The following is a 16,669-nucleotide window of genomic DNA, read 5'->3' on the forward strand; positions in this document are numbered from 1 at the left end:
TAGCATTAACTTACACAGATTTGCTTTTAAATCAGAAATCATGTTAAAATAGGTTTCAATGTTGCAGCATTGTCAGCAGTGTCATCACACTAACCCTCTGCTCGCCGTGGTAAGAAAAAGAAAAACACAAAACTCTGCACTAAAATGCACCTGATAAAATACTGTAAAAAGCTGAGGAGCCCTAAAATTAGAAGAAAGCCAAGTCTGTAGAATTAATTTGGATGTTCTGGGAGCAATTCTAGTGAAAGAAAGCTCCTCTGAGAAAATTCTCTAAAGCCCCTTCTTCATGTTCTTTGGAGGCACAGTTTGTTTACTATTCCTGGATTCATTTACACGTGCGCGTGTGCGTACACACACACACTTAATACAACCACTAGTCATGAAGTAGCTGAGCTAAGCTGTTTTTAACACACTCACAAGCCTCTTCTCTCTAATGTAATTGTGTATGTCGCCAACATAAACAGAAAGACAGTGTGACCTGCCAGAATATGAGCCTATAGCAATAATGCGATTACCAGTATATGAAGCATAATGATAAATGATGAGAGCGAAACAAAGAGTGGATTGGTGAGAAGGGGCCGGTAAAATGGAGTAAGAGAAGCAAAGGGCAGCAGCAGAGGGATGGATGGTGGGGGTGAAACAGCAGGTAAACAGTAATGTAATTGCCATTAGATCAATTTGATCGTAGTCAGAGATCACTGCTTGTGATGATAAATATTGATCTGATAAAATCCCTGAGGCAGAAATACAAGCAGACATGGACACAGGCTGCATTGATAGAGACCTGATCCTCGCCTTCAAGATAGCAATGCAGGCGGCAGATGGGCAGCCCACAGGCGAGGCCCCAAGCCCCCAAGCTAAACGCAATCATTGGCCTGTAAGTAAATGCATTTCCTTCCTTCCGCTTTGGAGCGTTGGTGTCTTTCAGCTCATTGTTTTGGTTCTTTCTCACCCCTCGCATCAAGGCTGCAGTCCCATCGAACCCAAAAAAGTGCCGGTGTTACTTTCGACCTGCTAGAAATGTAAAACTATAAGCTGCCCATTTAAAGTTAAGGGCAGCACAGAGAAACAAACAACAAAATGATCAACATTAAAACAATTTTAAATTTAACATAGTTTACTTCCCTATTGACTTGAAACTTTCTTCTTCTCTGCCTTCGGTGGCACATATTGCCAACAGTAACTTACTATTACCCAAATAAGCATGATATGTAAGGCAAGAGCGTGGATTGGGCCCTTCCCCATGCACAATATGAATAAAACACCGAGCCCACTTATGAAATGCTACTGATGGTCAAAAACTCAACAGGGCACCTTTAATGTGTTTTCAGTGAGAGCAGTAAAATGAGTAACTGCAGGTTCAAGTTACAAGCAAATCATAAAGAAATGTGGAGTAAAATCTGAATACTGGTGTGTTCAAAGGACCGGAAGAAAAGGGAAATGCAACGAAAAGAGAAGAAGTTATTAGAAAAGGTAAAACCGGCAGGGGAGACATGTCAAGTACTTCCCTTGGTCTGTGGGAAGTTTTTGACTTCATTCATTTAGACTTCAAGCATTTTACACATAGTTCTGCATGACTGCCTGAAAATTGACAATGGTGTTAAAAAGAAAATCAAAGACATGAGCCTGAATTTATACCATTGCAAAATGCAATTACAAGTCTTTTAACCATTTGTGTGTTGCCTGGACCAATTGACTGGAATCGTATACAAATTAGCAACCATCCTCCCCTCCAGTGCCAGACAGTAAGCGTCTGCATTCTCTGAAAGAAATGCACCCGAATAGCTACTTACATTGTAGAAACATCTTTTATTTTTTTTAACAAACCAATCCAACCTGCATCCTTGCCAAGTCTAAGATGTAACTCCAAAAGCTGAAGTTCAGGGTAAATGTTGCTGTTCTGATGGAACCAAACTCAAATGTGTTCATTTGACAATGACAGTAACTCTGGACAGTCACGTTATTACTGATTGAATCATTCTTCGAAACATATTGAACATGTTACAGGACACAGACACAAAGTTTAACAAGTGCATGAGGTTCAAAAGGGATAGAAATACATTGATTGAATAGATAAGTGGAAAAGGCCAATTCAGTTCCATTATAATAATGATTCAACTGTATCTTATTACCAGACACCACCGTGGACCCACGAAAGAGATGACAGACCAAATCTCTTCCATTTATTTTTGAGCTTAAATTTGAAGGTGAAGTTGTTTTTTTATCTAAATTGCTACTACACAAAATCTTCATGCAGCCGAACAACAGCTAAATACTAGGTTTCATTTACACTTTTCCTCTTTTCAGTTCAGGTCCACAAATTGACGTGAACTAGCTGTTTACAAGAAGGGAAGCGAATAGCTCCAAGTGACATCATGTACAACCAGTGATGTCATATTGTGCACGGCAGAACGGTGCTTTAGCATCAGTGCTTCTTAGCTGCTGCGGTGGAGACTACACTTGAGGCTCACTGGGTGATCAATAGTATGTTGAAGAACACCAACTCTAAAAGAAGAAGTCCGTGTCAGTGGTAATCAAGAGTTATGCCTTCAGGTTTCCTCAATATTTCTTCAGAGGGAGAAAAAATAAAAATAAAAAAAATTTAAAAAAAAGTAATAGTAGTAATAGACTGTGTGAATTAAACAGCTCAACATTTTGCAAAGCACATTCTGAAGACACGATCTTTTGTTGACAGTATAGAAGATGTATAACACAGAATTTCAGAGAGCTAACATAAACACTAAACAGGGAAAGCTTGGAGTATCTACCTACCAGCATCTGTAAGTTTTACTTGATTGCACATTTGTTTCCGCACATTAAAACAATAAACAATATTTTAATTAATGAGCTTGACACGTGCTGAAATACAGATTTTTAGAAATTTTAGAAACTATTACTACTTTGATAAATAGCGGTTTGCTGTAGGATCATATTAACGCACTAAAGTCCAATGTCCGGCACATATATACACAGAACCAATGAATCATTACATTAAATGAAAACACACTTTCTCCCTTTCTGCATAGTTTTTCAACCTTCTTCCCTCCTTTTGAACCTTTTCAATCTGTGGTGTTTTATTCTTGTCATCTTTTCTTCCCTGTATTTGTTTTCATCCCTGCTGTGAGGTAGAGGAGCTGCAGTTTCATTCTCGTCTTCAGACTTACAGTCTAGATGAGTCACAAATGAAGAAAACAAGTAAGTGGATGAAAGGGAAGAAAATGTAAACCAGAAAAAATAAAAAATAAATAACTGGAAGGTAACAGGTAAACACATAGCTAAAAAAAAAAAAAACTTACAGGAGGCAGACTGGCCATCTTCCTCATTATCACACGGTGGTTGGAGTCAATATAGACATTGTTGTCCTCACTGGGATCGTCTGCTAACATATACAACTCTCCAGCATGGATGTCATAGACATTCACCTACACGGAGAGGCAGATGGATGATAGACCATGAGATTGTGATGAAAAATGATCATGAAAACTAATGGCACTAGACAGGATGGATAGTGGACACGTTCCCATCCTGAACCAGCTACAGTCTCACACAGGAAGGTAACAGAAAAAGACAGATGAATATTATGCTGTGCTGGTGTGAAATGCACCTACCTCAAATGTTTCAGGGTTGAAGCCGAGCCAGAGGGTGAATCTATAGTCCCAGGAACGAACAGAGTAGCCCATGACTTTAATGTCTTTAAGGTCAGGGAGGTCCGAGTTCACCTAATACAAGAACATTCTCTATTAAAAATATCTTTAAAAAAGGCAAAAACACTGAAGTCTTTCTGCAGGGCTGTCAAGTCCACAGCTGCCAACTCATCCTGCGAGCCAGCCGATGAGCTCATGTCAGGCTGCCAACTCCTCCGTACAGAGATTAACCTACAGCAGGTGCAGCACTCATCTGGATATTTTAATTCCAAGATCGTGCGCTTGTAGCTGGCAGCTCTAGTGTAAGCAAGGTAGAGGGTCAAAGAGTGACAGTCATGTAAACGCTTGTTCTACACGAGCTCAGTTTTCATGACCTTCACTTGAAAACTCTGGCTTCTAATCTCCTTCCTGACTGAAAACCTTTGGTTCGCTTATAAAAGCTTCTTAATTTCTTTTTCTAAACACCCAATATTTCTGTTACCTGTGGTGTATCAGCAGGACGGGGGTACTGGCTAAACGATACTGCCTCCTCATTCTCTCTACTTTCTCTGTATTGGAAAGCGTTGGCAAGGTTGTGTCCTTCAGTACACAGCTCCTCCTGAAAGCAAGAAAACAGACAAAGGAGTAAAGGAAAGAAAATGTCACAGTCAATTAGATCACATTGATGTCGGCCATGTTTGGCTACCTGTTTGCAGAGTATTCACTTCTTGATTCGTTTTGTTTGGCCACGTTAGTGAAATGTCATTTGCAAGATACCTACAATGGCTCAAATCTAGTGGTATTATTATTGTCATGGAGAACAAGAATCAGCGAGGCCACTAAGAGCCGTCTGTGGCTACACAGCCCCATACACCAACAACATGCACCATGTGCTGAGGTGGAAGAAGTACACAAACTCAATACTCAAGGAAAAGTAGAGACCTAAACAAAAGAATAAATGTACATCACCTCACATATTCACTCACTTAATTCAGCAGAAGTATAGAAGTAAGAAGAAGTAAAAGTATTTCAGTAAGAAAGCTATGTATTTTATATAATACTCATTATGGTAATTGTGGCAAAACCTGTACAGTAAAAACCAAAGTAAGGATCAAAGATCATTGTTGGTGGAGCTCATTTTGACTTAAAGTGTTTAAAGTGATTCAACGTAAATAATGTGGAAAATGTAAATAAAAACAGAATGAATTGCAAATCTCATCAGCCCATTTTTTTTAATTCACAAGAAAAAGAAAGTTCATGGAACATTTCATGGAACATTAGCTCATTTTGAAATTGATGGCAGCAACACATCTCAAAAATGTTGGAACAGGATGATGTTGTGTAACATCACCTTCTTTTAACAACTGTCTGTAAATGTCTGGGATGTGAGGAGACCAGTTGCTGGAGTTTCAGCAATGAGGAATGTTTCCTATTCTCTCCGTTTCAACATCTGACATGTTTATGTTTTATCGTGAATTTAAAAAAAAAATGGGTTGATGAGGTTTGCTACTCCTTGCATACTCTTTTTGTTTAAGTTTTCATATTTCCCCAACTTTTTTGGAATTGGGGCTGTACATGTTTCTGAGTAACCAGGGTACTCAGAAATCTGCCTTCTCAGGTAACTGGGGAACAGTGTTTAGATGCAGTTATAAGACCATGTTACTGGAAATCCGTGTTGGTTTGTGTTGGTTCCATTTTCAGTCAGACTTTAGGCAGATTTGAGCCAGTAAACGGACTCAAAGAAACATCTGCATAAACATGCCTCAGCCAAGATGGTATATTCGCCATCTTAGTTCAGTTTTGTAGTTTGCCAAATTTTGCCTTTTCTGTAGCATACAAAAAAGTACAGCAAACTCAAAATCCTGACCAGTAGACGGCATTAATCCTAATATTTTTGTCTGGACCACAGAAGTGAACCAGCTATCAATTTTAAATTTTTTTTTAAAGCGACCATGTGGAGAAAAAAACCTAGCACCTAGCATATCACCTTTGTCTTTAAAAAAAAAACTGTTTCAATAAATGAAATCATTTACATCTTTTGATACCTTGAAAGAAATATCAGGACAAGTTTGAGGTGTTCCGACGCCAGCCACATGGGAGAGTGTAGGAAACACATCCACCAACTCCACCACGTTTTTTCTAACCTTTTCATCTGGAAGACAGAGGTCGGCCAGTGAGACAAAGTCTTATTTTAGCCACTTAAGAGCAATATAGTAAAGATTAACACAATTTTCGTAGACAGCCTGCACTTACATTTCATCATCATTGCACCATTTTTATTTGAAGTAAAAACTGTCCGGAGGCAAAATATCAAAGTATATCCCTGTCTAAACACTTTTGAATTTCCCCATCCATATCAAAGCCCTTATTAATGTTGTCAGAGTCGTGAATGTTTTAGCAAGGTTTATATGAGCATTTAAAACCAAAGCTTTTACATCATATTTGACTTTCCTTTTGTAATTTGACACTGCTTTTACATGAGCCATGTAAATGTTTCATGTTGTCAACAGACATGCATGTGTTATCTATAAAGAGCCCTTACTCATAAAGCTGTACTCTGGTTGGGTTAAGACATCAATGAAGGGGAAAGATCCTCTCGGCTTATCAAACATTGTGGTGGCACCAGGAACGTAGAAGATAAGAGGGACACGTGTTGTCACGTCAAAATTTGAGTATTTGGCCCATTCACCATGTTCTCCTAATGACCAACCTGCAACACAGTATGTGGAATATTAACATATTCAAAAATGTATTTTATTGATGTTTTTTTTCGCCATTGCATCATTTTAAATTGATTGCATTTGATTGAGCTTCATTGGATATATTTAACACAGCCACAGAGAGGATTTACTACAGCAGTCTACACTGAAGGAGATATTAAACGAAAATGAGTTTCCAAGTCACAAAGTTTCTGAAGAAAAACAAAAAGTAAAGGTGGGGGGTAGAAAAAGAGCAGGGTTTTTTTAACAGTCCAGGAAGGAGAACGGAGGTAACGGCACATTGTGCCGTTACAACACTGCCATCTGGTAGTAAAAGGCCAGTATAACAAAAAACATTTATCCCCTAAAAAAAAAAAAAAAAAAAGGTATTCATTTTAAGACCAACAGTCCTGTCTGTGTTTTAACCGTAAATCAGACTCCAGCAGTTATATCATATTCAACTATTCCCAGTTCATCTAAAGCACGCGGCCACTAACCATGATCAGAGGTAAAGACCACCACAGTGTTGTCAGCCAGTCGTAGCTCATCAAGAGTACTGAGCAGCCGACCAACCTGCGCATCCATAAAAGACACCGCAGCATAGTAGTGTTGTCGGATACGCAGCTGGAAGACAATAGTACAGAGCTTTGTAATGCATTGTAAACAGAGGGAGCCATGATATAAATATCTTGTGTTGAAAGCAGCCAGTTCATACCTGGAAGTCTTTAGGAACTGGTCCATAAGGGAAGCTGATGTTTAATTTTTGGACATCATCTCGCTTTCTTACATCCGTCCATGGGTTGTAGGCCACTGGTGGAAGACGCCTCGGGACATCAGGGTCAGGGGCCAGAGTCATTTCTTCTAAAGGGTACAGGCTCAGGTATTCCTGTAATATACAGACATCAGGTTAAATTAAGGAAAGGTACAGAAATTATGATTTACTCCGTTGGCCCAATAGATAAATCTCTCATATTATTTATATACATGCGCTTCAGAAGTTGTGCAGCTTCTAACAAATACATGTAGTTTCAAATTGTCCCAATTTTAGCTTTCGTCCATTGGCTTTCTGTTAATTATAGGCTGGATTTAAGCATCACAGTCAGGGTCCTCTATATAATTAAAAGAGCTGAGCCCTCTGACCACTGTGAGAAGTCGCGTCTTCATGGCAGAGACTTGTGACTGTTCCAAGGTCTTGGCAGAAAACTAAAGAGCATTTGCTGCTGTTGCACTTGTACTCTGGAACAGCCCCGAGGCCAAACCAGTCACATTTCTACAATAAAAAACAAAAGATCTAAACACATTTCTTTGGCTTACACTTGATTTTAACATTCTCCTTCTCCTTTCTTGAATTTATGCTGCCTGCCATTTTTTGTTTGCTTCATTTTCGGTTTTTGTCTGCAGCAGTTCAGTGTTTACAAGATGGAAAAAGTGTAGTCTGACACTGGTTGTTCAGTTTTCAGCCTCTGAAGTTACGGATTACTGCTTTGTCGGTCTCTCTAGGTCTACAGCCTAAATATAAATTAAAATACAAATTTTATGTACTTGATATATTGATAAGACTGTTTGAAACAATGCAATGGTTAACACTCTTGCCTTATGGTTCTGGGTTCAAACCTGTCAGCTGTCACAACTCTGACAATGGGTTTCCTCCTGTTCTTCAAGCTCTGTCATGCCTCAGCCTGAATATTGTATTTTACAACTGCTCAGATCTTTGATAAACATGCAGAAATAGGTGATTAAAAGCCATATGTCAGTTTACACAAAGCAAGACCTTCTAAAAGAAAAACAATAATGGTATAAGGGCACATGCTTAAACCTCACTGTAAAAGAACTGTGAGGATGTTCGTCCATATAGATGTTTACATTTTGCTTGAAGCTCTACTGGTTTTTCAAGCTTAAGTTTAAGTACAGATGAGTGCTAACTTTTGAATCTCCTTGCTTTGAAATGGCAGAGTAAAAAGGGCTTTGTGCTTTGGAGCGTTGTCTTCTTGGCGGATCCCCTGCCTCTTTATATTTGACTTGTCGTAGGAGGCATTGCTTTAAAATCTTTTGATATTTGGCTGCATTCATTCTTGCATTCTGTCTATGCAGAACTCCAGTGCCTGATGCAAACATACTGTACACTGCCAGACACCAGTGGGCCTCAATTTTTCTTTGTAGGACTGTCTCATGTCCATGTGTTTTCCATTTCTGGATTCTGGTCTTCATGTAGTACTGTTATCCCGAAATGCTATGAAACATTTTTATCACCCTCCAGGTTTATGAAGCTTCACCAATTTCATTTTGAGGTAGACTGTTTCCCCCCCCCATCTTTTTTTTTTGTTGCTCTCAGCAAACTGCATGGGCAGATCCTGGAGATCTACTTATTTGCAAATTTGAAGTGCAAGATCAGACACCTGATTTTACATCTGAAAGTTAATTATCAAGAGTGTTTATCAAGGGAGACTCAAACGTTTGCACTTATACAATTATGATTCCTTTACCATAATCTTCTTTTTAAAAACTTCTTGACTATTATTGTTACTTCTGGTAATAAGGAACATTTGTTCTAGACAAAGGGGCAATAAATATTAATGAAAATAAATTGTTGCTTTACTCTTTACCACTGCAACTTGAGAGGAAGCATCATTTCACGCAAATGTATTTAGTGACCGTTTTCATTTTGTGGTTCTGCTGTTCTCCACATGAACTTTTTTTGTTGTGATGCTATGCATGTGTCATTTATTCTCAGGGATCTCTTGGAAAAGATATGCTGATATCTCCTGAATAAATGAAGCTTCGATAACAAACTCACCGTGAGCATATGCCACCTTTATTTATATTTGAAATTAAAACTGAAAATAGTTATAAAACTAGAAACAAGCCTACATTTTCACAAAGCTTTAAAAGTTTCTTGTAAAATTGATAGTCTCCTCAGACAGACCAACACAAAAGGCAGTTAAAATCTGTGAGTGATGCTCCAAAGTAAGAGAGGTGGCGGACACATCAGATCACTACTGCATTTAAACATGGATTCAAAAATAAAAAGGATACTTAATTGCATGTAAACTTGTTGTCCAATTACATGAGAAACCTAGTAACTTAAGATTTTTTTTACAAAATAGTATTTCAAATACACTGAGCTTGCACAAGTGTGTTTGTACATCCACTTCTATTGAAATTGCATATAAGGGGATGCATACTTAACCCTGAGCCTAACATAATAGCATAATATATTGAGCTAGTACAAATGTTCTTTTATCATCAAAAGTAACAAAAATGGTCAAGTAGTGTATTAAGAAAAAGGTTATTGTTAATTATTATAGTCAGTATTTGTCTATAAGTTCTAATAAAGGCACAGCTGTACATGCTCAATGTGCACAAAATAAAATTATTATGTTTACTCTTTTTGCCATTCCAAAATATGGGGATGAAAATTTAGTGTTTGGATGCTCTACTGTACATGTGCTGATATTAAGTCATGTACATCACCTGTGGTATCCTGAAGGGTATGTGAGGTTTGTGAAAGCCCACAGCTAAGAAGAAAGGATCATTGCCGCTGGCCTGGCTCTTCAGTAACCTCACTGCCTCCTCTGTGCTCTCCAGGTCAGGGAGGGTTCCCCCAGGCTGCTCTGTCACATTCACTGCACAGAGCAAGTTGGCATGGAGCTTACCATCCTCTCCCTTACACATCTGTAAACAAGATTTACATAAAATTATTAAAGTCACATTTGTGCACATTTCCTAATTATATTTATTTTTCAGGGTCTCTGATGATTTGGTTGATTTTAGATATAGTCAAAATAAAAGTATATCATGTACATTCAGTCACATAGCATGCGGAAATAAAGCTACATGGAGAAAGCAGATACAGTATATTGTACATTCTGGTTTACTTTGGCCACTTGGGGTCCGCAGTTGTCTGTGTGTTTAAAATGTGGAGTTACGGGGAAAGAATATGCTCATCAGAAAAAAGACAGTATAAGATTTTACTTATTTATTTTTTTTACATCTCACTAAAGTAATGATGCATCCTTAAGGTGCAAAGACTCCTGTACAAGAGATTTAGACATTACAGGAGTTTACAATGAAAATGATATAGAGCCAACTAACAATTTGTAGGATGAAAGTTCTTACGTTTCAGCCTTCTGCTGCTTGGGACTCATATGGAAAAAAGAATCCATATCTCTATATCTTTATCTCTAGAGCCATGACTATCATGACTATATGTATTTAGTCACTATTCATTTGGATGATGTTTTAGCTTGGGCAGTCATTAGAGAGAGATTAGGAATTTCATTGATTTGCTTCCTTGTGAGCTATGCACTAATAAACCTGCTACAGTGTAATGGGTAACCTTCATAGCTTTGGGTTTGTATGACTTAAAAGTTGTTTAAATCCTTTAAATTCCAGTTTAATAAAGCAAACATAAGGCAGATTCTCACAAGATGGCACCCAAAACCCAAAAATTCAACACAATGTGCTTCACATTCTCTCATGTCAGCCTGAGTCCAGCATGAAGGTTTACTTTTTCCTATTCATACCTTTTCCTTCTCATATCTAAATGACGCTGGGTGGTAGGCAGGAATGGACCAGCTGTAGGGGTAGTCATCAGTGTAGTTGGAGGCAATACCTAAAAAAAATAAAGAACAACAACATGTAACATTCTGCATAGATTAGACATTATAAACAAAGACAAAAAAGTCCAAATATTTTATATGTAAAAAATGGAAAAAACAAAAACAAAAAAAGGAACTGATAATCATCATTAGCTAGTCGTCTTATTCCATTTCACAGCTCATTATTTAGCTAGTATATCCGGACACTTCCTAGTGTTTTAGGTTTTGCATTAACTTTGGCTTTTATTTCAAATTGACAATATTAATCTCACCTGGATGAAATACCTTGCCCACAGACATAGTGAAGTACCCTCTGGATTTAAAATACTGTGGGATGGTTGTGTAGTTCCCAGAATGGACTCTCCAGTAAGACTTGAAATCATAGAGCCTGGTTGTGTCTGGTCTGCGACTAGTTAACATGGATGTACGGCTAGGAGCACACACCGCTTGCTAAGAGGGAAAAATACACATTTCAAGAATTTTATGAGGCCAACTAGAGAGCATGTGCACAGCAAACACCAACTAACCTGAGCATAGGCATTGAGAAAAACCTGGCTTTTAGAAGCCAGCTGGTCAATGTTTGGGGACTTTGCCACAGGGTCCCCATAGCAGCCCAGTGATGTCCGCAAATCATCCGCCATGAGGAAAAGGACATTTTTCCTCTCTGAAAGCAAACAGCCACATTTAGAGTTTTAAACTGCTACACTTATTTATAATGATAATTATAAATATTATATAATTCCACAGTGGGTTCAAGCCAAGTTCCCTGATTGTGGCACGAGCTAGCAGGTCTCACTAATGTTTTAGTTACAACAAACCCAAGACACAAAAGTAAAGGTATCCGTTATAGGTAAAAGTTAAACACAACGTAGCAGGTTTCTACTACAACTGATGCCCGTCTCAACACAATACAACGACAAGTTAAACTTTGAGTTAATTTACGTCTGCCAACTGTAGCTAAGCTACAGAGAAGAAGAAAAGCAGCCAGTTCATACTGAAGACATATTTAACCTTAATGCTGAATGCTAATTTGATTATTTCAGCTGGCTAAGGTTACATTTCACAAATAAAGTCTACCTTCTATGCCAAAAACAGCAGGTGCCAGTGATTGGAGAACCAGGAGCAGAGGAACAACAAGCAGACGAATGAACATCTTAGTCTAAAGTTTAAAAAAAAAAAAAGCACAATAGTCCTCAAATATGACCACTTCTCCCTTAAGAAATGACACGTTACTCCAATAGCTAGCGTCAAAACAAACCAGCGTGTTTTTAGCGTCCTTAAAACTTCCTGATACTCGCGTCATTCGACTGCTGCGTTTTCATTCGTCCACAAAGCAGTCGCCCCACCCCACACGGTTAATCTAATTAGTTAAATGAGGTGTCAATCACTCCGATACGTGAACGCTAAGTATTACGTTAAGCGATTTCAATCACTATTAATTAGCAGTGGTAAAAAGTATCAGATTACATTACTGTACTTTGGTACACGTTTATGTTGAGTATTTGTTTATTTCCAAACACATATATGAACACCTTGGTAAATTGAATAGTGTACATGCACGTTTGATACTATTAGTTTATTAACTGATTAGCTGACAGATAGAAATTATAACTATTTTGCTAATCATAATTGTTCACAAAACATTAAATGTTTCATTTTTTTCAGCTTAACAAATATTAGAAGATTCTGATTTACCTTGTCCGTAATTGCTATTTTCAAAAATAAAACTAGCAAAAAGCATTGTGAACATGTCACCCCATAACTGTTACAATAAAACAATTATAATTATAATTATAAATTAGCTCCACATCAATGAACAAATGAGAAATGGTTTTCACGTATTATTGCATCAGTAATATTGATGATGATACAAGTCACAAAGCTATCAGACTTACAAAACCTATTAGCTTGGCCGGATTCCTAAAGCACTGGGACACAGTTTTAACTTGTTGAGCAAAAACAAGACACTAGATGTGTCTGCTGTGTGTATCACTTCCATTGCTGGGAGCAGATATAGTCTAACTGTATAATACATGAAAACAATGAAACACAATGCCATAAATCAAAGCCTGTCATGCTATTAGAGATTTGAAATTATTACCAAACCAGCTGGTAACTAAACTGACCAACTACACAAGCTTTAAAAGAGATTATGTGGTGATTATGTTATGTATTTTGAAAAGAATGAATATCACTGGAGCCAGACATTTTTTGTGGGGGTGGGCAGGCTGAGAATGTACTCCCCTTTGGCGTGACACATATAATTTGCTATTGGTTTTTCCATTTTTGTTGCTTCCCTACAAGCTTTGATCTGAGTGAATTTCTTATGATATTGTTTTTTGCATCCTATGCACAGCGACCTTGAGTGACCTGAAAGGCACTTTTAAATAAAATGCATTATTATTGTTGTTATTGTTGTTGTTGTTATATGTTTTTTGTTTGCCAAGGTTTAAGTGCATGGAAGATTATTCAGTCCCTCCAAGAATTTTTGATCATGAACAATTAAAAAAATAAATCCCCCTGTGAATTCTATGTGACCTTGCAGTTTATAAAGTGTGTCTATTTAGGATTTATGTGTGTTCGACTCCCAGCCAGGCAGACCTTTAATGCTTGTCATTCCCCTCTCTCCATCTGACCCAATTTCCAGTCTCTCTGTCTGCCACTGTCTGCTGTCCAAAAAAGATATAAAATATCCCAAAATACATTGCAACATGCACCACAATTACTTGGCGTAAAAAAGGCGTAGTGAACTTAAGCATTTCTGGCTGCAACAATCACAAAAACATCTGCAAAATCCTGGATGGACTGATTAATAGTAACCTATCATGTTCTTTCAAAGTATCAGTTATCCGTTCTAATAGGCTGTTTTCAGCCAAATAAATTGCATAGCAAAAATAGCCAAGCCACTCACACATGCACATGATTCCCATAGCCTAGATAAGTTGTGTTAAGATCATCATGCTTATATTTAACATGCTGCGTCGCACTTTTCTCAACCGTATGTTGGGCTTGAACGATAGCAGTTGTCACTGGCGGAGATGTGGAGTTTACCCCGGACTGAACCCTTATCTTTCCACGGGCTGATGTAGAGAGACAAACAACCAATTATAATCACCTAAAGCTGCTGCTGTACATCATAAGGTGAAGTGTGTTGTCCGGTAAACATCTCACACTTACTAGTACCAAGTCATAACCAGCCACTGACAATTATTTTAAAGCTGCTCTATGCTGCTTCAGCTTTCTTTCTTTCCCATACAGAAGACTAACTGTACATTTGTATGGCATTATATTGATAATCAATGCTAAGTTATCCATTAACACTGGATTGCTTATGCTAATTGTTAATGCTAAAATGTTGTTAACACATCCAATTTATGGACAAATCCTACACTTACCTAAACTTTACATTTTTACCTGCAACCCAACCATATGTTTGCAGTTCTTACGAATAGTATGTGCTTATTAGTAGCATCCCCATCCTCAATCTACAGGCTGCCTGCTACTTTTAACATCCACCTGCACCACCACCCCCTTCCTCCTTTTGTAGCCCATCGACCAGCAGCACCGTCTTCATCCTCTAACTGCAGCCCCATTTGGAAACCTGCAGCTTGAAAGAAAAAAAATAATTGAAAACTTGGTTCAGATTAAGACATTTTCACACTATTTTCGCTGCAACCCGAAAATGTTCAAGAGTATCTTTCCTTTTGACAGGTCAGCACGTAAGTGAAGAAGCAGGGGTTAGTGATTTGAGGAAGCCTCTTGCTGAAGCTGCTACACTGTTTGACCAGCAGCTCGTGCAGAGGATGTGAGCTGTTCTCCATTATGTTTAACAGTTTGTGCAGCATCCTCCTCTTCACTACCAACTGCAGAGTTCCCACTGTGGTGCCCAGGACAGAGTCAGCTTTCCTAATCAGTTCATTCAGTTCATTAGTGTCACTGGCTCTGATACTGCTGCTGCCCTAGCAGATAGCAGCAAAAATGAATGCACTGACCATAACAGACTGGTAAAACATGTAGTTGGACACATTAAAGGACCAGAGCTTCCTCAGGAAGTAGAGTCTACTCTGAGCCTTTCTGTAGTCAGCCACTGTATTGCATTTCCAGTCCAGTTTGTTGTTGAGGTGAACTCCAAGTCTGAGAATCTTTGCAGGTGACAGGAATCTGAGTTGTACTGGAAATCAGAGGTGTACATGGTGAGGAGGAAGGGTGAGAGGACTACAATACTACAATACCAGTAATATAATTCAAGAAAAACTCCAGCACTACACAGCTTGTGGTCACTGTGACCTCACATCCCGCAGAACAGACAATCTGAACACCTGGAACTAATAATGACAAAATGAGAAATGGCAGAAAGGCACTTGGCTGATGCTGAATGATTACGGTAAAGAACAAGATAATATAACTATGGTAACTCTCTACTTGTTTCATCTTGTCAAACATGGAGAATCCGTCAGTCAGGAGGTGTGTTTCTCCTTTAAACTTTCTTCATGCCTCTCCCCATGCAAGTGGGCAAAGGTGGTCATCACCATTATGGGGTTGACTTCTAAGTCTTCATTCAGGGTGTAGACTTTTGCTCCAATCACAATCACGATCATTGTGGCCTTTGAAAATTGCAACTACAGTATTACCTGAGAAAGTATCTTCAAATCTTGAATCCAGGCTCAATTATGTATTTTGTCTGTATGTATTTTTTTCACTGGTACTTTATTATTTTTTTATGAGTCAAAATATGGGGTTATGTACGTGATGGGACATTTTCCCAGAAACAGACTTTATGTAACCAGACAAATTAAATGTGCTTTGTAAAGGATTTAGGCCCTTATCTGACAATGTGCTCTTTAAGGTTGAAAAACATCAGGCACACCGCACTGCTTCTTTTGTTATAGCCAGGACCAATTCTAGACTCTGAGGGGCACCAGGCTAAGAAATTAATTGAAGACGCTAAAACCACTCTTTTCCTTTTTGACTTTTTCTCCTGCAGACCAGAAAGATATGCTTGTTTCCTTGCCCTGACAAAGCCTAACTTTGTATGTTTGATAGTTACAGGTAGCTAAATGATTATATTATAACTGTATCCAGCGGTCATTCAGAGGCTAGATGGGCCCCTCTTAATGGGTTTTGGGGCAGCTGCATTGCACTGCAGAGGAGAGATCACAGGATGAGCACCACTGGCTCATCAACGAGCTTCACCTGCATGATGGCCCCTAATGGCTTCTTTTAGGAATTATCAGTTTTACAATATGTTAATATTTGTCAGGGCTCTAAATTCCTCTGACTTGAAAAAAACCCAAAAACAATACAAATAATTTCAGGCTCTATTCTGCTCTAAGTTGAACCTGCTCCTGCAAAACAAAAGTCTAGCTCACAGTTAAATGGTAAGTAGTCTGCACTAATTTGTAGGATCCCTGGATGTTGTGGGTCACATATGTCAATAAAATTGGTAGGCATGTGTGTGTCTGTGTGTGTTTGAATAGGTGTGTGTGTGTCTGTGTGTGTGCATCAGTGAGAGGTGGTTGATAGAAAGGAGGAGGAACGTAATTACTTGGCGTTGTTCATCTACCTTTTTTGTCTTTGTCTTCATCTCCTTTCACAGTGTTATAATATCTCAGTTTTTAAGTTAAAACTGTCAGAAAGGTGATAATTCTAGTGTGTTTATTGTTGACATGACATTAATGAGAGTAAGGGGCCTTTGAATAATACTTTATAATTTTTTTTTTCTACCCTTTAGTAACAACACCGATAATTT

At 38.3% G+C, this 16,669-nt stretch overlaps 1 protein-coding gene across 1 annotated transcript; it reads right to left on the reverse strand.

Annotated features, from left to right (window-relative positions):
* Positions 1 to 1,783: 1,783 nt before the first annotated feature.
* Positions 1,784 to 12,205, reverse strand: ids (iduronate 2-sulfatase). The gene is made up of 13 exons (XM_067519322.1): positions 11,998 to 12,205; positions 11,448 to 11,584; positions 11,193 to 11,370; positions 10,846 to 10,934; positions 9,794 to 9,994; positions 7,038 to 7,208; positions 6,820 to 6,946; positions 6,166 to 6,333; positions 5,669 to 5,775; positions 4,126 to 4,242; positions 3,609 to 3,719; positions 3,297 to 3,422; positions 1,784 to 3,167 (listed from the first exon to the last, which is right to left on the reverse strand). Exons 1-13 carry the CDS (start codon positions 12,071 to 12,073, stop codon positions 3,084 to 3,086), a joined length of 1,692 nt encoding a protein of 563 aa, XP_067375423.1. The 5' UTR covers positions 12,074 to 12,205; the 3' UTR covers positions 1,784 to 3,083.
* Between the last annotated feature and the right edge of the window lie 4,464 nt (positions 12,206 to 16,669).

Source organism: Channa argus, chromosome 10 (genome assembly GCF_033026475.1).
Source record: "Channa argus isolate prfri chromosome 10, Channa argus male v1.0, whole genome shotgun sequence".
In the NCBI taxonomy this organism is placed as follows: Eukaryota; Metazoa; Chordata; class Actinopteri; order Anabantiformes; family Channidae; genus Channa; species Channa argus.